The sequence below is a fragment of the Monodelphis domestica genome, chromosome 6 (assembly GCF_027887165.1).
Source record: "Monodelphis domestica isolate mMonDom1 chromosome 6, mMonDom1.pri, whole genome shotgun sequence".
In the NCBI taxonomy this organism is placed as follows: Eukaryota; Metazoa; Chordata; class Mammalia; order Didelphimorphia; family Didelphidae; genus Monodelphis; species Monodelphis domestica.
In genome coordinates, this window is record NC_077232.1 from 130,288,657 (window position 1) to 130,312,475 (window position 23,819).

At 35.0% G+C, this 23,819-nt stretch overlaps 1 protein-coding gene across 3 annotated transcripts in view; it reads left to right on the top strand.

Moving 5' to 3' along the window:
• SLC30A9 (solute carrier family 30 member 9) overlaps positions 1-23,589 on the top strand; it is a 72,784-nt gene extending 49,195 nt beyond the window's left edge. For 2 of the 3 annotated variants that reach the window (XM_007496510.3, XM_007496511.3), the window contains 3 exons: positions 2,687-2,816; positions 4,500-4,613; positions 19,773-23,589. In XM_007496510.3, the coding sequence (XP_007496572.1) occupies positions 2,687-2,816; positions 4,500-4,613; positions 19,773-19,817 (289 nt within the window). In that variant the 3' untranslated portion in view covers positions 19,818-23,589. Of the gene's footprint in view, positions 1-2,686; positions 2,817-4,499; positions 4,614-19,772 lie in introns of those variants that run through there. The other variant, XR_008912863.1, reaches the window with a different exon arrangement.
• Positions 23,590-23,819: the final 230 nt, after the last annotated feature.

Below are 23,819 nucleotides of genomic sequence, written 5' to 3' on the forward strand. Positions count from 1 at the left end.
AAGCACTTCTAAGTAGACCTTCCACACTCATGTTTTTAAGGCAATGAAGTCAATGATAACACTTCAGTAAAATGGGCTGGCCCTGTCACATAGCTATTCTTGCTATTCATTTTATGAGAGAGATGATAATGGGCACAACTTCAGCTGTTTGTACTGCCTTATTTTGGGAGTCTTTTTTTTTTACCTTGTAATAAACTATAAATTGAAGAAATCAATATCTAGTAAGCAATTATTGAATGAAAAGACTGGATAAATTTGATAATCTGTGATAAGCAATCAAGATTCATGAGTTTATTTTAAAGAAGTAGTGAATATGTGCCCCAAAGATGATTTCATGTACATTTTGGAGCAATTTCATGTCTGAATCTGGTCTGTATATATGGGTATGAAGTAAAAGAGGAGTTTTAGAACATGTGTTAATATTATCTCTATCTAAATATTTGTTTTAAGTAATAGCAAAAATTATTTGAGGGTTTTGAATGATAAAAGCTTATGATGTCTTATGTAAACCGTTTAATTTTACAAAATAAGGTTTTTTTTCTTCCAAGAATTACTTTTCCAGTGATGAATAAGTCATTCTTTCTTATTCTTACCTTCCATATCTGGTAAACATAGCCCCCTCCCCTTTTTTTAAACCAGGTAAGCTCTGTTTTAGGCCTTAGTATTCAATATCCTTTTCAGGAGCAAGCCATATCAATGACAAATCCAGTAGTAGTACTTAGGTATATTCTTATCTAGCTTTTCAGATTAGTAGATTTCCCTGTCTTCAGTAGTCATAATGTTTTGCTACGTAAGGAATAGTGCTGGGCTAAGGAAGAGTGCTGGGCTTAGAATTAGCAAGAGTTGGGTTCAGATCATTCCTCTTGACTCATACTAGCTGTGTGACTATCTGTAAATCCTTTGAGCTCTTAATGTCCCCAGGAAGGCAGTCCCACAATGGGAATGCTCGGTCACTGATGAAATTATAGGGCTTTGCCTGTCAAAAGAGAAAAAAGAAACAGAGGGGGAAAAACAGGGTTTGGACATGTTAATTTTCTTAATAACTTGGGGCCAAGTGAAAGTAATAATGTTTTGTTGGGTTTGACTTTTTGTTAACCTATAGACTGTACTATCTATGGAGTTTTCTTGGCAGAGATATTAGAGTGGTTTGTCATTTCTTTCTTCAGAGGATTAAGGCAGACAGGTTAAGTGTCTTGTCCAATATCAAACAGGTAGTAAGTATCTGAGGATGGTTTTGAACTCAGGTCTTCCTGATCCTAGGTTCAGTGCTCTACCCACTGAATCACCTGGATGCCTCCTAATAATAATAACCATTAGCATTTTAATAGCACTTTAAGGTTTAAAAGGCACTTTATGTTACCTTATTTGAGAGAGAAGAAAACATGGCAACTTTTAGTATAGAAAGAAACTACATATAGTTTAATAATTGCAGCCTGTGTAACATGCAAGATCAATGCTAGTAGTTATATAGATTATTGCCAAATCTTTTAAGTACCTACCTATGCAAAACAAACTAAACAGATTTTTGTTGTTGTTCAGTTGTTTTTTGATCACATCTGACTCTTCATAACCCTATTTGGGGTTTTCTTGGCAAAGTTACTGGAGTAGTTTGCCACTTCTCGAGTTCATTTGACAGGTGAGGAAACTAAGGCAAACAAGGTTAAGTGACTTGTCCAGGGTCACATGGGTAGTGTCTGAGGTCAGATTTGAACTTAGGAAGATGACTTGAGAATTAATTCTTTAGCCTCTTGACCAGTGATGGTGAACCTATGGCACAGGTATCAGAGATGGCATGCAGAGCACTGTGGGCATGTAGCCACCCCTCCCCCAACGTTCATTACTAGAAAGGCAGAGGGTCTTGGGCAGATCTGCTCCTCTCCACATGTACCTCTCATCTCCCACCCCTCTACCCAGTAGCAAATGGGAGCACACAGGAGGCAAGGTGGCGGCTCACAGGTGTCAGAGCTGGAAGGGAGTGGAGTTCTTGGGCCATTCCCCTCCCCCTATCTACACTTGCTGAGGACATTCCTCCCTTCACCTGCCCCTCTCCCTAGCAGCCCAATGGGAGGGCTTTCTCCCTTTTGTGTGGTAAACGGTGGGCAAGGCACATTTAGCACTCAGGGGCATGACATGTGGTCACTGGGGATGGGGGGTGGGCATAGCCCTCTGTCTGAAGGGGATGGTGTGAGGTCAGGGTCTGGTACTCCATCTCTAAAAGGTTTGCTATCATTGACTCGAGGTCACCTAGCTGCTGCCATTCTTCCCATCCCCCACCCCTCTTTTAAAACTAAAGAAATAGAATTATTTATTAATTTTTTTAACTCTTAAGGCTTTTAAACCTTAAGGTTTAAAGGCAGAAGAGCAATAAGGGCTAGGCAATGGGTTTAAGTGACTTGCCCAGCGTCACACAGCTAGGAAGTGTCTGAGGCCATATTTGAACCCAGGACCTTTTGTCTCTAGGTCTGGCTCTTTTTCCACTGAGCCACCCAGCTACCCCAGATAAAATACTTAAAAAAAAAAAGTCAGCGACTACTTTCAAATGAGAAAAGGCAAAAGATATTTATCAGTGAGTACCTTCAAGCCATATTAGATGACATCCCTCAGGAAAATGAATTTTAAGCTTGTAATTAACTACTCTTAAAAAGTTTGTATTTCTAAATGTATATATTTGTTTGCTTGCTTTTAGGGCAGTTCATGATGTTAAAGCCACAGACCTGGGACTGGGTAAAGTTAGATTTAAGGCTGAAGTAGATTTTGATGGGAAAGTTGTTACTCGATCTTACTTGGAAAAGCAAGACTTTGACCAGATGTTGCAAGTAAGTTATTTAAAAATTCTCATGTAACTACTTTTTTTGCCTATGATCAAGTATATGTTAAAGATTAGAAATAAGCAAAATTTTCTACTTTTTAGAAGTTCAGATGCTTTCTGTTCTTAAGTTGATGACATGTAAATTTGATGTCAATCCATTTACAATAATGGTAAAATTGGTATCCTTGGGACTGAAGGTGAAGATGTCATCCTGATGAAATTATAGAGAAAACATGGAGGGTCATGGTCGAAAAAATTACAAGAAAAACTCTTCGTCATAGATGGTACAAGTATACTCATGGATTTTAGATGCAGAGAATAAAGGTTCTTTGTAGGCAAAGGATAGGGATAGGAACTAAACCTTTAACATCATTGTTGTAATGAACTCCTGAATGAGGAAATTCTCATGTAAGTCAACAACTTCTCTGCAATTTATAGAACCTTTAGAGAGTTCCCCATAGCATGTGGGGTTAAATGACTTTCCCAGAGTCTCATAGATGTAGTTGTACAAGGCAGCACTTGTCTTTGTAACTCTTAAGTCTAGCCCACTATTCAGTGTTTCCTCTTTATAAGTAAGCATTTGAAAGTAAAACACTTAGGATATGTGTCACTTCTAAGGAAAAGTACTAGAGGGGCAGCTGGGTGGCTCAGTGGATTGAGAGCCAGGCCCCAGAGGCAAGAGGTCCTGGGTTCAAATGTGGCCTCAGACACTTCCTGGGCAAGTCACTTAACTTCCATTGTCTAGCCCATACTGCTCTTCTGTCTTAGGACCAATACACAGTATTAATTCTATGGTGGAAGGTAAGGATTTAAAAAAGAAGAAAAGTACTAGATCCTGTTTTCCTTAAGCACAAGATTAATAAAGGATTTGTTTCTTTGACTATAGTATAATTTTACTCTTTTCCTTTAGGACGAACAACTTTATTTTAAAGATTATTTTACCATGTGTGCTGTGGAATCTAAAGTATTTTGTAGTTTTCAGAAAGAAGCAACATTATTGAAGAAACAAGGAAGGAATAGTTCTCCCTTTAAAGCATGTAGGCATAGTCTGTTTGCCACATGCCATTAGCAGGCTAGTTGCCATTGCCATGCCCTTCATCTCACAAGTCCTTAGCTGGCTCACTATCAGTTCTGCAGCCCTTAAAAGACATAGCACCTGATTAGTATCTCTGTTTCCCTTCTGTATTGAAGGAGATCAGAGACTGGTACATTTGCAAAGCCTGTGCCCTGCTTTATAGAATAAAAGGACACATATTGAAACATGAAATAGTGGATTCTTGAGAATTAAACAAATGAAAAGTTGTGTTATTTTGAGTTATTTCATATTTAATGTAATAAAATTATTCTTGCTTTTTGTTTACTCCCTACTTTTCCTTATTCTGACTGACTTGATATAAAGATCAATAATTATAACCAACTAGATTAATATTTTTCTATTGTACTAGCATTTTGTGAGCAAATTTTATTAGACATAAGTGTTTCATTTGGATAGACTTTAACATATTTTTAACATATGGGAAGTTTTTAATTATAGTTTTTTTTGTTTTTTTTTTTGCTACAACCAGTGTAGATATATATTATTTAAGAGAGAATCATGTTGTTTTGATCACTTCCCATTCTCTGCCTTAAATTGTGACTTTTAAAAATGGTTTATTTCCCTATTTTTATTCCCTTTAATTTTCTTTTGCAGGAAATTCAGGAAGTAAAGACTCCTGAGGAATTAGAAATCTTTATGCTTAAGCATGGTGAAAATATTATTGATACTTTAGGAGCTGAAGTAGATCGACTTGAGATGGAACTGAAGGTAAGATGTATTTAAGTGTAGATACATAGTAACCACTAATAATCTTGGATTTAGATTATAAAGTCCTGGGGTCATTCAAATTCTCATTTCATCTTAATTAACTATATGATCAGAGACAAATCACTTTACCCTTTTGGGCCTCAGTCTCTTCATCTATAAAATGAGAGGTTTGGGTGAGATGAGTTCTCAAGAGGCCCTCTATATATAAATCTTGTGATGCTTCTGTTTTTTTAAAATAGCATATTATTTTCCCCCAATTACATGTAAAAGCAATTTTTTAACATTCATTAAAGAAACTTGATTTCTAAAGTCTCTCTTCTTTCCTATCATCCCTCTCAAATGCTTCCCACCCCTCCCCTCTTCCTGAGACAGTAAGCTGATATTTTAAGCAAATTTTACATTTGCAGCCATATAAACATTTTCCCATATCAGTCTCAGTGACCTTAAAATGAATACTCCCACCACAGTTGCTGATTGCAATCCATCCATTACTTCTTCTATTATGTAATTTTTGTAAAAGTTTTTCCATAAACCCTTTATAGCAGGTACTGTATGTATGGAAATCATTCTTCTAGATCCTTTATGCTTTGTGAATATTTCTCCCCATCTGTCCTTTTGAATGGTCTTTTGTATTCATTTTATCACTGGTAATATTCTGCAGCCTCATCTCTTCTTTTGCATAAGCTGCAGTTTTGACTCTTCTGAGATCATTGTTCTTCATGGTTTGCATATGGCAGCTTGGATTCAAAGCACTACAATTTCCCCAAAGCCATCACATCTACTACCTTCCACTTCAGTTCCCACATTCAGCTTGGTGTCCTTCCAACTTCATGTCACTGTCTAAATAGATGTTCTTTAACCCACTTGGTTTTTCCTGTGGGAATAGTTTGGTCTGACTCTTCTGAGTAATTCTAGACTTTATGGAGGAGGTTTTGCAGAGTTCTAGGTCTCAGTGAGATCATCAGTACAGAGTCATCTGTGAAAAGGCACATGTAGAGAACACCCTGTCTATAAGGAATTTCCATTTGGACCTTGTTCTGGCTTGGACATGATCCATGGAAGTGCTCTTTGACAATAATTAGGTCATGGATTTAGAACTTGAAAAAACTCTCAGGTTCATCTAGTCCAGCCCCCCCACACCTACTTAGGTCATATGACTGACCCAGGTCCACACAGTGAGCAAAGTCAGGATCAAGCTGAGGCATTCTGACCTTAGATCCAGCTCATTTCCCACTGTGCCATAATGACTTAAAGATTTGTAGTATTTAACCTGCTTCTTTCCCCAGCTTTTCCAGTCTTCTATCTTACATTCCTCCTCATCCTCCTTCTCCTCCTTTCCCTCTACTTTATAATCCAGTGACACGTCTCCCTGATGTTCCTCACACAAAGCAATCCAGCTCTAACTTCATGTATTTTCACCAACTGTCTTCCATGCCTGAAATTCTCTTCCACATCTCTTTCTCCTGGCTTCCATAGCTTCTTCAATTCCCAAATGATATCCCATATTCTATAGACTCTTTCCTGATCTCCCTTAATAATAGTGCTTTTATTTTGTTGATTATCTCCAATCTATCCTATGGAGATCTATCTAGATCTGATTTATAAGTACTTTCTTCATTTTTCATGATTTGGTCTGTTTTCTTTAATATCACTAATAGATTTTCCCTGAAAATATACATATAACTTATATCAGCTCACTTGCCTTCTCAATCAGAGAGGATGACAGGGAAGGAGGGAGAGAATTTGGGACTCAAAATTAAAAAAAAAACAAATGTTAAAAATTTTTACATGTAATTAAAAAAATATATTTAAAAAACCCAATTTCTATGCTGACCAAAAAAATGCCTATTGAATTGCTTTACCCCATTCATATTTTCTAGCATTTTTTCATTAAGTCATTGCCATAACTTCATGTTTATTTTTAAAAACATTTTTATTTTGTTAAATATTTCCCAATTGCAATAAATTTTTTCAACATGCATTTTTAAAAATGTTGAGTTCCAAATTCTCTCCTTCTTGTTCCTTCCCCTCCCCTTAAGAAGGCAACTAAAATGATTTTGATTATACATATGAAGTTATGCAGACATTTCCATATTAGCCATACAACTTAATACTAAAGTCACTGAGCATCAAATTATGAGATAATTTGACTTGGAGAAGCTTGTAAATTTCATTATACATTTTCCTTTTTCCTTTATTTTTTTAAACAAATAGTAGGTAACCTATATTTATTTCATGGTTTTCTTTTTGTAAAAACAACACTGCATGAAAATATTGATATATGTTGATAGTTACAGCACATAGTGATTCCAGGACTAGCACCATGCTGTAATAATGGTTTTTTTCTGCTTTATATACATTATTTTTTTTAAAAAAATTTATTTATTTATATTTTGGTTGCAATAATCACTTTATTTCCCTCCCTCCCTTCCACACACCCTTTCCGCAGCCGACGTCAGAACCTATTTCCATGTTGTTGTTTGCACTAGGATGTTCATTTAGAGTCGATATCCCCAACCATATCCCTTCGACCCATGTATTCAAAAAGTTGTTTTCCTTCGGTGTTTTTACTCCCACAGTGTTTCCTCTGAATGTGGATAGTGGTTTCTCGTAGTTTCCTCCAAGTTGTTCAGGATCACTGCATTGCTACTAATGGAGAAGTTCATTACATTGTACCACAGTGTATCAGTCTCTGTGTACAATGTTTTCCTGGTTCTGTTCCTCTCACTTTGCATCAATTCCTGGAGGTTGTTCCAGTCCCCATGGAATTCCTCCACTTTATTATTCCTTTGAGCACAATAGTATTTCATCACCAACGTATACCACAATTTGTTTAGCCATTCCCCAATTGAAGGGCATCGCCTCATTTTCCAATTTGTTGCCACCACAAAGAGTACAGCTATGAATATTTTTGTGCATGTTTTTTTCCTTATTATCTCTTTGGGGTACAAACCCAGCAGTGCTATGGCTGGATCAAAAGGCAGACAGTCTTTTAGTGCCCTTTGGGCATAGTTCCAAATTGTCCTCCAGAGTGGTTGGATCAATTCATAACTCCACCAGCAATGCATTAATGTCCCAACATTGCCATACCCTCTCCAGCATTCATTACTTTCCTTTGCTGTCACGTTAGCCAATCTGCTAGGTGTAAGGTGATACCTAAGAGTTGTTTTGATTTGCATTTCTCTGATTATAAGAGAATCAGAACACTTTTTCATGTGCTTATTAATAGTTTTGATTTCTTTAGCTGAAAATTTCCTATTCATGTCCCTTGCCCATTTATCAATTGGAGAATAGCTTGATTTTTTGTACAATTGGTTTAGCTCTTTATAAATTTGAGTAATTAGACCTTTGTCAGAGGTTTTTGTAATGAAGATTGTTTCCCAATTTGTTTCTTCCCTTCTAATTTTGGATGCATTAGTTTTGTTTGTACAAAAACTTTTAAATTTGATGTAATCAAAATTATTGATTTTATATTTTGTGATTTTTTTCTATGTCTTGCTTGGTTTTAAAGTCTTTCCTTTCCCAAAGATCTGACAAGTATACTATTCTGTGTTCACCTAATTTGCTTATAGTTTTCTTCTTCATATTCAGGTCATTCACTCATTCTGAGTTTATCTTGGTGTAGGGTGTGACATGTTGATACAAACCTAATCTCTTCCATACTGTCTTCCAATTTTCCCAGCAGTTTTTATCAAAAGGTGGGTTTTGGTCCCCAAAACTGGGATCTTTGGGCTTATCATAGACTGTCTTGCTGAGGTCATTTATCCCTAGTCTATTCCACTGATCCTCCTTTCTGTCTCTTAGCCAGTACCAAATTGTTTTGAATGCTACTTCTTTATAGTATAGTTTGAGATCTGGGACTGCAAGTCCTCCTTCCTTTGCATTTTTTTTTTCATGATTTCCCTGGATATCCTTGATCTTTTGTTCTTCCAAATAAACTTTATGTTTTTTTCTAATTCAGTAAAAAAGTTTTTTGGTAGTTCAATGGATATGGCACTAAATAAATAAATTAATTTGGGCAGGATTGTCATTTTTATTATGTTAGCTCATCCTACCCATGAGCAATCAATGTTTTTCCAATTGTTTAGATCTAGTTTTAATTGTGTAGACAGTGTTTTGTAGTTGTGTTCATATGGTTCCTGTGTTTGTCTCGGCAGATAGATTCCTAAGTATTTTATATTGTCTAGGGTGATTTTAAAATGGAATTTCTCTTTCTAATTCTTGCTGCTGAAATGGGTTGGAGATATATAGAAATGCTGATGACTTATGTGGGTTTATTTTGTATCCTGTAACTTTGCTAAAGTTATTGATTATTTCAACTAGACTTTTGGTTGATTCTCTAGGATTCTTTACGTATACCATCATATCATCTGCAAAGAGTGATAGCTTGGTCTCCTCATTGTCAATTTTAATACCTTCAATTTCTTTTTCTTCTCTAATTGCTACTGCTAGTGTTTTTAGTACAATGTTAGATAATAGAGGTGTTTCTCTCTTGATCTTATTGGGAAGGCTTCAAGTTTATCCCCATTGCAGATGATGTTTGCTGACTGTCTTAGATATATACTGTTTATTATTTTTAGGGAAGGCCTTTCTATACCTATGCTTTCTAGTGTTTTCAATAGGAATGAATGTTGTATTTTACCAAAGGCTTTTTCTGTATCTATTGAGATAATCCTGTGATTTTTGTTGGTTTGCTTGTTAATATGGCCAATTATGAGTATGTTTTTCCTAATATTGAACTATCATTGCATTCCTGGTATGAATCCTACCTAGTCATAGTGAATAACCCTTGCTGGAGTCTTTTTGCTAGTATCCTATTTAAGATTTTTGCATCTATATTCAATAGGGAGATTGGTCTATGGTTTTCTTTCTCTGTTTTTGATCTGCCTGGTTTTGGGATCAGTACCATTTTTGTGTTGTAAAATCAATTTGGTAGAACTCTTTCTTTGCTTATTCTGTCAAATAGTTTGTATAATATTGGGATTAGTTGTTTGAATGTATGATAGAATTCATTTGTGAATCCATCTGGACCTGGGGATTTTTTCTTAGGTAGTTCTTTGATGGCTTGTTCAATTTCTTTTTCTGATATGGGGTTGTTTAGGTAATCTATTTCTTCCTCTGTTAGTCTAGGCAATTTATATTTTTGTAAGTATTCATCCGTCTCACCTAGATTGCCATAGTTATTGCCATATAATTGGGCATAATAGTTTTTAATGATTGCCTTAATTTCCTCTTCATTAGAGGTGAGGTCTCCCTTTTCATCTTGGATACTGTCAATTTAGTTTTCTTCTTTCCTTTTTTTAATTAGACTGACCAGTACTTTATCTATTTTATTTGTTTTTTCAAAGTACCAGCTTCTAGTCTTATTTATTAAATCAATAGTTCTTTGACTTTCAGTTTTATTAATTTCTCCTTTGATTTTTAGGATCTCAAACTTAGTCTTCATCTGAGGATTTTTAATTTGTTCACTTTCTAGTTTTTTAATTTGCATGCCCAATTCATTGACCTCTGCCCTCCCTATTTTGTTAATCTATGAACTCAAGGATATAAATTTCCCCCTGAGTACTGCTTTGGCTGCATCCCATAGGTTTTGAAAGGATGTCTCATCATTGTCATTTTCTTCAATGAAATTAATTGTTTCTATGAGTTGTTCTTTGACTAACAGTTTTTGGAGAATCGTATTGTTCAATTTCCAATTATTTTTTTATTTACCTCTCCATGTACCCATGCTAATTATTATTTTTATTGCATTGTGATCTGAGGAGGTTGCATTTATTATTTCTGCTCTTTTGCACTTGTTTGCAATGTTTTTATGCCCTGATACATGGTCAGTTTTTGTGAATGTATCATGTGCTGCTGAAAAGAATATGCATTCCTTTTTGTCCCTATTTATTTTTCTCTACATATCTATTAACTAATTTTTCTAAGATTTCATTTACTTCTTTTACCTCTTTCTTATTTATTTTTTGGTTTGATTTATCTAGTTTGGATAGAAGAAGGTTCAGGTCTCCCACTAGTATAGTTTTTCTATCTATTTCATCCTTGAGATCCTCTAGTTTCTCCTTTAGAAATTTGGATGCTATGCCATTTGGTGCAAACATATTGAGTACAGATATTTCCTCATTGTCTATACTGCCTTTTATCAGGATGTGATTATCTTCCCTATCTCTTTTAACTAGATTTATTTTTTTTTGGCTTTGTCAGATATCATGCTTGCGACTCCTGCCTTCTTTTTATCAGTTGATGCCCAATAGATTTGGCTCCATCCTCTTACTTTCACCTTATTCGTATCTACCTTCCTCATCTGTGTTTCTTGTTGATAGCATATGATAGGGTTTTGTATTCTAATCCACTCTGCTATTTGCTTGAGTTTTATGGGTGAGTTAATTCCATTTACATTCAGAGTTATGATTACCAGCTGTGTATTTCCCAGCATTTTGATTTCTACTCCTAGTCCTGCCTTTTCTTCTTTTACTATTTCCTTCCACACCAATGTTTGTTTTTAATCAGTCCCCCTAGTTCCCACCCTTATTTTATTTCACTTTCTATCCCCTCCCTTTTTTATTTCCCCCCTTCTTTGCAGTGTCTTTAAAACTACCCCCCCACCCTCTCCCTCCCTTGTACTGCTTCCCTCCCCACCCGTCCATTTGTTACCCTTCTACTCCCCTATATGGTGCAAATCTATTCTCTGCTCCAATGTATTTGATTGTTCTTCCTTCTTTTGTCAATTTCAATGCACATAAGAGTTGAGTATTTTCTATCTCCAACCTCTTTACCTTTCTTTCCAGTGTAATGATGTTCTCCCCGCTCCTGCCATGAGCTTCTTTGTGACATATAAATTTACCCCCTTTTGTTTCTTTTCCCATTTCTTTTAGTATTTAACCTCTTTTTTTAGCCCCAGTTGTGTACATGTATATATATATACACACACACGTACATGTATTTATGCATACATATATCTATATACCTATTTATGTCTTGTCATTTCATCCTATACAGTTTGTGACTGTTCCTTCTAAGTGTAATTCTTCTAGCTGCCCAGGTGATAGCAACAGTTTTTAAGAGTTACCAATGACCTCTTCTCTTATAGATACATATCATTTTAACTTATTGAGTCTCTTTAAAAAATAAAGTTTTTTTGTTTTGTTTTGTTTTTCTTTTTTCCCTCTTTTTTAATTACCTTTTGATGATTCTCTTGAGTTCTGTTGTGACAAGGAAATCACTTTAAAAGACTGATATATATTAATTTAAGGTCGCCAAGGAATTCAGCTATGTAATTCCTAAATGAAAACTCAAGTCAGCAGTCAACCTTTTATGGAGTTTTAAATTACAAACAGGAGGAAGAAAGGTATTAGAGAGAGAGAGAGAGAGAGAGAGAGAGAGAGAGAGAGAGAGAGAGAGAGAGAGAGAGAGAGAGAGAGAGAGAAGAGGGGAGAGAAGGGAATAGGGCTTAAATACCCACTCTGTTTTGGCTGGGTCAAAAGGCCCAAGCCCTTAGATAGCTGAGGCAAAGAAAAGAGATCAGTCCCTATCACTCACGTGACCAAAATGGAGAAACAGTCTCAGCGGCCTCCACCTCCAGCCTCATTCAGAGCAAAACTTCTCAGAGCACAACCTCTCAGAGCAAAACCTCTCGAACCCTCTCAGTCCTCAGACCCCGCTATCTTTAAGGAAACCATCTAAGTTCCCTCCCCTCAGTTCTCACTGTCTTTGTACGAATCACTGTCCATGCCTTCCCTGTGCCAATGATGGCTCTAGCTTAACCCAGGACCGCCCAGAGGTCTGCCCCTTTGCACAGGTCTATTGAAGGTCATATTCTCAAATAACTAAATCTTGATCCTTGCTGCAGCCCTTCCTAAATCCTTTTACTCTGAGTAGGGTGGAGATTGTAGTTTCAAGACCTGGTTCTGTCATTCCAAGTATCTCTATTGTATCAATTCTAAAATCAATCATGACTCAAAGAATTTCCTGTTCTATGCTTAAGCATAGGTCAAAGCCCTTTCCATTGTTTAGCAAAAGGTTTCTGTCCTAAAGTAGTCTTAAGTAGGGAGGAGAAGGATCCTCCCATACCAAGGGGGTTCACATTCCAATAGAGTTCTTACTATCAGTAGGAAATTTTTTCCAGTATGAGATTTCCCACTGGGGAAATTTCCAACATTCATAAGTCTAAGAAATTTTAAGGTTTACAAATCCCCCTGATGATCATTGGGAGACTAGTCTCCCCATTGATCATTTAACATAATCATTTTGTAGTTCTAAGTGCACTTCTAAGTATAGATATACACAATATTCAATTTTCTAAGAGAAATTAGAATAGTGAGAGAGGAAATAGAAAAGAAAAGAAAGCAAAACCAATGTTTTGCTAGGCGCATTGACAGAAAGCCAAATTAGGGGCAGTCCCTTTTGGCATAAATGTGTACAATTACAATAAATGTTCAATCAAAAGTTCAGTCCAATCAATCATATCCAAAGTTCATTCTTGATTTTCTTGATGAAGTGTAGGTTTTCGGCATCTTTCTGCAACAGTTCATTCTCTGGATATAAAAGTTTCAAGCTTCTTTCTTGAAGATCTTTTCTCGAACAGAATCAAAATCTTTGATTTTTTTATAACAGTAAAATCTTAAACAAAATTCAAAATTCTTGGATTTTTATAAAAATACAATCTCAAACAAAAAAAAATTCAAAAAAAAATTCTTAGATTTTAAATTAAAATACAATCCCCCCTGAAGTAAGTATTAAAAAAATATCAAGTTTAGCTCAGAATGCAATGTTCAGTTATGGGGGTGTATGTGTCAATTATCAAAAGAATAGAAAAATAATAAAAAAACATAAGAAAAATTCAAAATAGGCCTTATATAGGTCCAGTTTAAAGTAATTTCTATCCCACAAGTATGTAGGACAGAATGCAGTAATATTTCACTTAGCCATTTGTAGCCAAGACTACAGGAAGTTGCCATAATATAAGAAGAAAAGAATTAGAATTCTATTTTGATGGGGAAATGTCATTCCCTCGTCTGATTTTTTTTTTCCTCAGAGATATAGGGAGCCAGCATGATAGTCAAGCTTTGTACTTGTTTGAGTACTTCGTAAAGAGTGTAGATACAAGGAAGTCCTACGACTTAAACATAAGTTAAGAGTCGCAACCTCGAGTCTCACTTTAATATTTCTTGTGTGCTCTATTGGCACTATTCAGGTTTAGTCTGTGCTCCTTGTTTTTATCCCTTTTCCTGGAATTAGACACAAACATTAATCACAGTCCTATAATATTTTATCAATAAATGGCAGGTTCCCATAGTTTAAAGCTTTTAGGCATATATTGATATTATAGCGAGAGTATATATATTAACTTGTATTACTGCAGGAAAAAAAAATAATATTAATATTAATTATGTGTATCTTCAGTACAAAAAATGAGAAAAAAATTCAAATATTCTGATCAAAAAATAAAAGAAAAGAAATAAGAAAAATAAGAAAAAAATCAGTAATTCAATATATTCTTGAAAAAACAGCATACATTTGTCTATGGGTTATTATCTCCAATTCATATGATAAGATAGAGTCACAATTCATATGATAGGATAGAGTCAATCAGTCTCAGCAGAAGATGCTTTCTTCACATGTGAGCAGTGAATCCAAGAGTCTCTTTCTCCAATCTTTATAGATGTTGGAGTAGTTAATAATATTTAGAATGGTCCTTCCCATGAAGGTTGAGTTGCTCCAGTTAGCTTGAAATTCTTGATATAAACTTTATCTCCTGGGTTCAGGTCATGCAGAGAAAAGTCTAATGGTCCAGCTTGTACTGCAGCTCCGGATTCATGAAGTTCACGTAGTTTGTGCTGTAACTCCTGTATATAGGAAGCAATAGTAATATCTCCCCCTAATAGCGATGTATAAGCCGGGGAGAAAGGCTTAGCCTGTATAGGCGGATGTCCAAAAAGCATCTCAAATGGTGAAATATGTAAGTCTCCTCTAGGCCTGCTTCTAAGATAAAATAGGGCCAGAGGGAGAATTTCAGGCCATTATAAATGGGTCTCAGTGCATAATTTGCCAATCATAGTCTTAAGGTCTTTGTTCATTCTTTCCTACTATTTGGAGGGGAGAAAAAAGCTGAAAAAGGTTAATTAACATCAACAAAATCAATACAATCTAAGAAGAATCATCTTCATTATACTGGGAAGTTCCCTGGGCACCCTCCTGAAGGGCACCTCTCTGAGGGTCATTAGCACCTCGAGTATGTTTTGGACGAGCTCCATTTCTCATATATTGTTGTTGTTCATTATCATTATAATTTTCTTCATTTGGAGCATTGTCATTATTTTCCCAATTCCTATTTCTATAATTCTGGTTTCTAAAGTTCTTATTTCTATATTCATTATGGTTATTTCCATAGTCATTATTATAATTTCTAGAATTCTGGTTTCTATAACCATTATCATCATTTCTATAGTTATTATTTCTAAAGCTATTATTAAACTGTGCATTCCTTTCAATCATCTTAAGAAAGGTTCTACATTCCATCATTTTGTGGCCCTTCTTCTCACAGAAGTGGCAAGTAATGGATTGATAATTGGATTTCTGGAGAGGGGCAATTGTCGTTGGTTCATTATCATGCCCACTTTCTAATTTAGTTATCCTATCTATTAAATATCTCATTTTTTTCTTCATTTCCTCCATGTCATCATTATTTTCTTCCTCCTTTTCTTTGTTTCCCTTTAAACATATATAGCAGTTTTTCGCAATTCTTCAAGGTCCATATCTGACCATCTTGGGCATTGTGTTCTAAAATAATTCTTAATTGCTTTGCAAGAGTTATTTACAAAGATCTTTCTAACTTGTCTTAAGCTACTCTCTTTAGTTAGGTCCCAATCTAAGTATCTGTCCCCAAACTCGATTATTCTATCCATGAATCTGGAGGGTGTTTCTTCCTCCTTTTGCTTATTTTTTTCAAGTTCCATCCACTTATCTGTACTGTCTGCACATTCCTTCATAGCCGTGAGGATGGCCTCTCTACAACGGTATAGTTGTAGATAATCCTCAGGATTGTTATAGTCCCATTCGGGATCCTGAGATGGCCAATATGCTGCATTAAGCCCCCGGGTTTTGTTGACATGAGCAATTATTTTATTTTTTTCACGTTCAGTTAAAAAAGCCTGTAGCAAGTTCTCAAAGTCCTTGTAAGAAGGATTATACTGAAAAAATATGTCTCCCATCTTTTTTGCTACTAGAAAAGGATCTTGTTCATATGTGGGGATATTTCGTGTAAATTCATTTATTTCTTGGGGAGTAAATGGTATCCTATGTCTTAAAGTCACCACATCCCCATTCCGTCCTATTTCAGGTACTTCTCTTAGAGTAAACAGGCCTCTAGTTGAATTTTGTGCCTGTGGGTCAGTTTGACAAGGACAGGTTTCTCTAGGAGGACAAGATCTCCTTTGTGTTGGAATTTGGTTTTCTGTAGGAGAGGGAACATGAGAAAGTGGGATTGCAGGGGAAGGGTTTTGGGGATTAAATTCAGTCAAGATTTGTACTGCACGAGAGAAGCAGTCTGTTAACTGGACTATAGGGAAGGTGTAAAAGAATTTCATACCAGATTGAAAGAGGAAAAGTAGTACTGCGTGGCTTGGTTTTTGCTTCTTAATATTGCAGGCTCATGGAGAGTTCTCTCTAGAAATGTAGATTGCAACTCATCTATGCCTGCATATCATATATAACTCTTATCCATATTCTCCCAAAAGTTTGCCACAGGAAATCCACCCAACATTCTGTAGCTTTTTCTTTACTTTATCTCAACATCTTGAGGGTATCACTGGATATACTGACTGACTACCAGCCATCCCTCTGTTTTACCATATTGCCCAACCCATCTTTTTGTGCCCTGCATTTCTTTGATGATATTCTTTGCTCCTTTTCCTTGTAGTTCCTCATTGGTTATATGTCACATCTTGTTTGCACTCGCTCTCTGCCTTCCCATTGTCCTCTGGGTGATATTCATTTTGAGTTGTTTAGAGGATATGATGTTCCAAGGGTTGTTGTCATAAAGCAGTGCCAGCAAAATGTTTTATTGTAACGATGGGATGCTTGGGTTCAGTAAAGGTTGTATGTAATTTCTTTAAAAGAAGCTCTCCCTCTTTTCTCTGCCTGTGGGAGTATATTGTCTACTTCTGTTAACTTTCACAGATATTAGACATCATGCCAGACAATTCTGTAGGATCTATGTTAAAATCTGGGTAGTAAACATTCTTCTAGCCAACTCCTTTGCATGATTACAAATTTATTCCAGGAGGCTCTTCAGTGTTTTGATCTGATGCAGTTAATAATAACAGTGTCATGCAAGCAAGATATGGAGAATCATAGTTCCTTTTTGACCTAAACTCTTTGTGTTGGATCTCCTCCATCACTGACAAATGCTTATGGAAAACTTAACATCTCACTTCTTTATGATACTTATTATCATAAGGTCATTGTTGTTGCATCTTCTACAAAATCTTGAATGATCTTTATTTATGTATGATTTACACCTTGTAAAAGAACCTGAATGCATAATGAGATCTTAGCATTCTCTATATCTTTCAATCAATTGAGAGATGGTAAAGATGTGATCCATTTTTGAAGATTGCTTGTGAAATTCTGCTTGTTTCCTACTAATACCATCATTGAAAATGCTCCCAGTTCATGTGTATATGACCCTTGTGGAGGTTTTGTATAAGTGGGAGAGTAGGAATACGTCGATAGCAGTTGATGTTTTCTTTGTCAGAAATTAATAAAGTCTAAGATCTTTTCCACTCGTATCTTCTTATAAATACTTTGCAGATTCATCAGTGTCCTTACAATTATATTGCTTCCTGCATAGATCTATGCCTGATCTGATCCAGTAGATTACCCCAACTTTGTTTCCTTTAGAGCTATTTATACTTCTGTAAGCACCTCAGTTACTTTGATGAGAGGGTCAGGTGTGGTGGGTTAGTTGACCTTGACAGATGAAGCAGTTTGTTGTATTAGCTTTTGTAAATAATTTCAATTTTTCTTTTGTTGTCTTATTTCTGTTTTCATTCTTTTATAACCTTGGTATGATTTTGCTTAGCTAGATTTCTTGCCAAGCTTTCTTTAGGCTGGTTTTACCCTTCACTGCTTCTTTCTGCTTTATCAAATGATAGCATTGATAATCATCCATCATCTTTCTTGGTAAGATTTTACAGAGGAGTTAATATTCTAAACTGACGTGGCCTTTGGCAGCCATCTCTCTCCACTTGACAAGTAAGTTAAATGTTTGCTGACTAAGGTCCTTTTGAGGCATTTTTGTCTCTTTGTTGGGGGAATTAATTTCCATTGGTTTTAGTTCTGATTGAATTTATTATAGCTAGTGTTGATATCATTTCTGTTGTTTATTTCCCATTTTTTATTTTCAATAGCTTGTTTAATTCAGGGCTAAGCCATTTTTCTTCCTTATTATTATACATTCTTATTTTAACTCCGAGTGTGGACTGACTGCACAGATAGCTGATTCAAGAATCATATTTGTGTCCATAAGGCTTTTCCTTGTGTTTTAATATCTTCTTGTTACTATATTTTAAATTGCAATTTTGGTTTCTCCTTGCATTTTCTTTTTCATTAGAATCAAAGTTTTCAATCACCTTTAATTAAACAAATCCAACAAGATTATCTGGAAGTGAATTCAGAAATGGCCTAGTAGATAGAATGTGGTATACTATATGTAAGAAAGGCAAGAAACAAATTGTCTTGGCTACTTAGCCAGTAAAAGGACCTGACTGGTAATTAAATTTATTCATTGAAAATGAGGATTAATTGGCTATAAAAATTAATAGGTCTTCAAATCAAGTCTTTTCATTATATATTCATATGTATGCATCTAGTACTAATAGGGATATAATAGGGATAAGATAGGAATTAATAGGGATAGGAATTGGACCTGGAATTTACATGGAATCATAGACAGCCAAGGTGAAGGGACTTCTCCCAATGTAGCGTAGCATGTTCTTAAAGAGTTACATCCTTCTTGAAGCTGACTTCCCAGCCCCAGAAATCCAGGGCCTTTTATAGTGGCTTTTTGTCCCTTCCCCTCTTTGCAGAGGCCAATAACAGATTCCAAATTGCCCAGCACTGCCCAGGAGAGTAGTGTCTGTGGGATCCACTTCTCACTTCTGATAGCATTAATTCTTATTATAGGCCTCTGAAGGTGTAAACCTTTTTTTATCATGGGATTCACATTTCTGACTGATTGGGTTAAAAGGGCAAGCTCTCTTTACTTAGTGGTTAGGTACTAAGTAGCGGTACAAAAATAAAGAGTTGACAAAGTATTAATTCAAAGTAGACAAAGATAATAAAGAAATTCCTTTTACAAGTGTTAACTCAACATAGACAAAGAGAATGAAGAATTCCCTTTCAAAGGAGTGAGTGGCAGCAACTCTGTTTTTGCTGTTCCTTTTAGTTGCCTGAGTGCTAAAAACCTCACTAGATTCTACTTAACTCACCTCCCTTCTTGCTGGCCCTGGCATTTTTTGACATAAGTAGTTATTGTAGTCATGAGACTGCTAGGATCTGGATACTGATACAGTTTCTGCATGTTTATTTTTCCTCCTTCTCCTCATTTGGCCTCAACCGCAGCAACATTTAACAGGTGGAAACCAACACAACCTAGGAGATGGGTTTTCTGTTTTGGTTTTAGACATCCTTCCATTACAGCTTTTCTCCACAGATCCTACTGGACTCTGTGGAACCACAGGAAAGTTTAAACAATAAAAACAAAAATTCTTTAACCAGCAACAGTTTGTTTTATTACAAAATCTTACTTGGAATTATGAAAAGTAGATGATCAAAGCATATGTATATATATGCATATATATGTATATATATAGGCAAGAGTGGAATGGAATGAAGTAATCATTTCAAGATGACACCTAGTTCGGGAAATATTTTTGAAGGAATTAACAGTTTTAAAGAACTATTTGGGCAGGTAGCAGAACAGTTGGCTCTAGTAAAAATTTCAAGGGTAAGCCAAAGTTAGGAACCAAAGACTCCTTCAGAAGAACTCAGGGAGATGGGACTACTGGTTTATTCACTCATAGATGTGAATTTGATATTTTTGAGATTTTTCAATGACACTCTTTAGTTATAAATAATCTCTGTTGTTGTTCTTTGCAGAAACTAAATCCTGAAATCCGACATGTAGATTTGGAAATATTATAAATTTGTTGGAACATCCTTGGTGAACACTTTTGGAAACAGTTTTGTCCAGTACTAAGCAAAACCACAGAGATATCAGCACCTTACCTCCTCTACCAGTTTTCCTTACATGGAAGGAGTCAGCACAATGCAGAAACTTCTTGGAGGAAGAATCTAAGGGGAAATGTGTTATATAAGCAGGCATTCTTAACTGACCAAGAACTAAAACTGCTTATTGTTTTTGTATGAGAAATACTACAATTTGAGTTAATTTGAAAAAAATTATGTTTTTGTGTTTCAGTAGATGCATTTCTTTTCTTTTTTCCCATGTCCTCCTTTCACTTTGCATAGTACTTCACAATCATGTTTCTTTTCTTTACACTAGTAAGCATAGATGGAGTCTGTAGGATTATTATTTATAATATTGAGACCACTAAATGCTTTACTCCATTATAGTTTTCCAATCCTGTAGTTCCTTCTCTTGGTGAAATGGTACTCTGTATGTACTGTTGCCTATAGAGCTTAGACTCTCATTTCTAATTGCTTAGTGATTTTTTGGCCTGGCCACTAACAAGCATTTTTAAATATTATAAACTGGATACGCTGGATCCAGGGGTAATGCAGTTACTGGACTGAGTAAAGACATTCTCAATGGATTCCTTGAGAAATAGTAGAGCCTCTATTTTTCTGTGTAATATTTTTTTCTTCATTTTTAGTAATTTTTGTTAATATCAGGAATTATAACAAAATCTTGGCTGTTTCCTAGGGACTATGGACTTGTGGTGGCTTTTTTTTTTCAGTAATACCACAGTATGTATTAGGTAGGAAACAAACTATATATCTAAGTTTTAATGTTCTGTAAAATATTCTAGAAATATTTATAATTTTACAGACAAAAGACATTTTTAATTTATTCAAGCAGAGGCACAATTTGTGTAAATCTGAATTGTGGATTATTTCTTATTTTAAAGTAAGCCCCTCACATGTGATGTAAAACCTATTATCCTGAAAATTGTCAAGAGACTTTCATAGTATTGATTGCATCAATTAAGTTACCTGAATTGTGGGTTTCTAGTATTTATCAAATAGGCATTCAGCATTAGATTGACAGTAGCTGATAATTTAAGCAAAAATAGTTTTCTACTGACTGAATTGTCAAGGTAAAAATGGTATAGATCACTAATTGAAAATTAAATGAAAGAACTGCAGTTATGTATCTGTTCACCAAAACAGCCAACTGCATATGAACTTTCGGATTATCAGGTAAAAGTGAGTGTTGGTACATGGAAAGATAGTGACAAGATGAAATTTTAATAGTGATTCCATTGCTAGATTAGCTGATGAAAGAAGTGGAATTCAAATTTGAAATAGTCTCCAAAAATTATTTGGGTTTAATTTTGTGAATTACAGCAAATTACAATGCTAGAGACTGGAATAATCAGCATTTGATCCAGTGGTTTGCAATGGTGTTTTTTATCCTAAGATGTCATTTACCCAGAAAATTATAAGAATTTAAACTGACCTACATTTTTGACCATTACTGAGCATTGTGCATGCTATGAATTTTAAGTGAAATGACATTCCAAATTTTTTCTAAAGGGGCATGAAATTGCACATAATGTATATAATTTTATGCCATGTACATATGGTCTCAGATTCTTTAACATCATTTTTGTTTTTTCATTCTTTTTTTAATTTAATTTTTCTCTGTCCTCTTTTTCTCTCTGCTTCCCACCAGTTAATTGTTGTCCTGTTTAAGTGCCATCTGCAAAGAAGCTGGCCATAATCCAAATTCTATTATAATTGTTAATTTGTAAAATTTAACAGAGCTAGACATTAGAATTAACCCTTTAAAAATTAGTAAAAGCTCAAGGCTGGCATATAAAAGTTACTGAAACATTTTACATTCTTTGCAGTTCCTCCTTAAAAAAAAATGAAGAAAAGTATGTTTTTGATTCTTGCTAACTTTATTTTAATCTGGTTCTAATTTTTGTTACACCTCAACATTTCCTATGTTGTTAATAACACAGCCGTCATTGGAGAATATTAATGATCAAAGGTTATGTTACTGCTTTTTCCTTACTTCCTTTTTCTTATTCTGATTTTTCAGAATGTTTTAAATAACATTTTATATGTAGTAACAAATTTTAAGTGTTTAGTGATTTGGATATTAGAATTTAGAACCAGGAAACCTAAAAATTCATTCACTAAACTCTATTATTTTCCTCTTTAACTTTAAACAGATTAACATTATATCATCAGAGAATTGGAATTCTTAGAAACTGAGAGGCATACTAGATAGGCAATAGGGAATTTTTTTGTTCTTACCTTAATGCGTCTAAAGTTTTAGATTCCTATTAACTTAGCATATTAAAAATTTTGGGAAAATTTTACCTATGAAATTAAAGTTGCAAAATATGCATTTGTGGGAGGGGTATGAATAAAATAGTTCTACTGCCTTCAGTGTTAAAGCACCATTTTTGATATAATAATATGCATGTATTAGAAACATGCATATTATTATAAACTAATTAGTATGTGACATCAGTAATCTAAAATGAGAAATGGGAATCATTCAGTTCTGCCTAGAGTTTTGCTTAATTATAGAAGCCAAGTTATTCAAGAGTAATTGAGTTTTGAGGCAAACTCAGAAATTTATTTCCTTAGTTTTTTGAAATTTATTTGAAGCATTATAATCATATTTCCCAACAAATTGTGCAAACTATCTTAAAGAAGAAAAGATGCTCCTTTACAAGCCTGATTAGAATCAAGTAGAACAGTCTTCCATTGAGCATTGAAGAGTAGTAATTGAAGGCAGGACATTCTAGCTGCAAAGGGTTCTAATTTATTCCTGAGTAGTTGAAGCTGGCATCTGGCAACTATCATTAAGAATGGCATAGCTTTTCTTAACCCTTGTGAGTTCATAAGAAGTGAAGTGATCTTTAATCATAATCTGTAAGAGTACACATTTTTATACCATGGAAATGACAAACTTATTTTAAATGGGTTATCTGGTCTGATTTTGATTAAGAGCCTTAAGACAGGCTTAGCATCAGAGGCCTATAGCTGTTAAGCACTAGTCTCTAATACTCTGGAGAGAGATATGGCATCAGAATTATTCAACACATGCTGACATTCAGATCAGAAGCATTTCCCAACACACAGACACAAAATAAAACTAACCAAATATGACCAAATAATCTAAAATGTTAAATTATCACAATAGAAGGGGTTATGAAATGTTATCTTTACTGAGGTCTTCTCATAATTCAGATAATGATCTCTTTCCATTTTAAGTTTTATGTGTACTTCAAGGAAATTGTTATGAGGTGTTGAAAGTTGGGTACTACAGAAAATGTGCAAAAATATTTAGAATGCATATTTTTGTCCTTATACAAGAATCGTGATGCTGTATCTTAAATGTGATGACATCCAGTTTGCTAAACTTTCAGAAATGAATGATACTACGAATTAACGATGAACTTGATTTTAAAGGAGTTTCCCATAGATTTTTTTTCTTCCTTGTCCTTTTGAAACAAAGCTTTTTTAAAAGGCACTTACAAAAAAGGTGTGTCTAGCAATCTTTATTTTTTTTTTACAAGTTTATTAATATCTAAAATCTGGTTTTGTGGAGAAGAAGGTTTGTATTTTATCTGTTTGGTGTTACTGGTACAGTAAGTTGACCAGATGCTTCCTTTTTTTCTTCAATAAATGTCATATGCAAATAAGACCAGTTTATATTATGATTTGGCATTGGAGAAACAGTAGAATAAATGTTGAACTTTTGTACACATCACATGCTAAGAACTCATTTGTAGTCTTGCACTCCTATTAAATAAGAATTGCACATACACTTTGTAGTAAAATTTATTGGATTTTTTTTTTTAAACCCTTACCTTCCGTCTTGGAGTCAATACTATATATTGACTCCAAGGCAGAAGAGTGGTAAGGGCTAGGCAATGGGGGTCAAGTGACTTGCCCAGGGTCACACAGCTGGGAAGTGTCTGAGGCCAGATTTGAACCTAA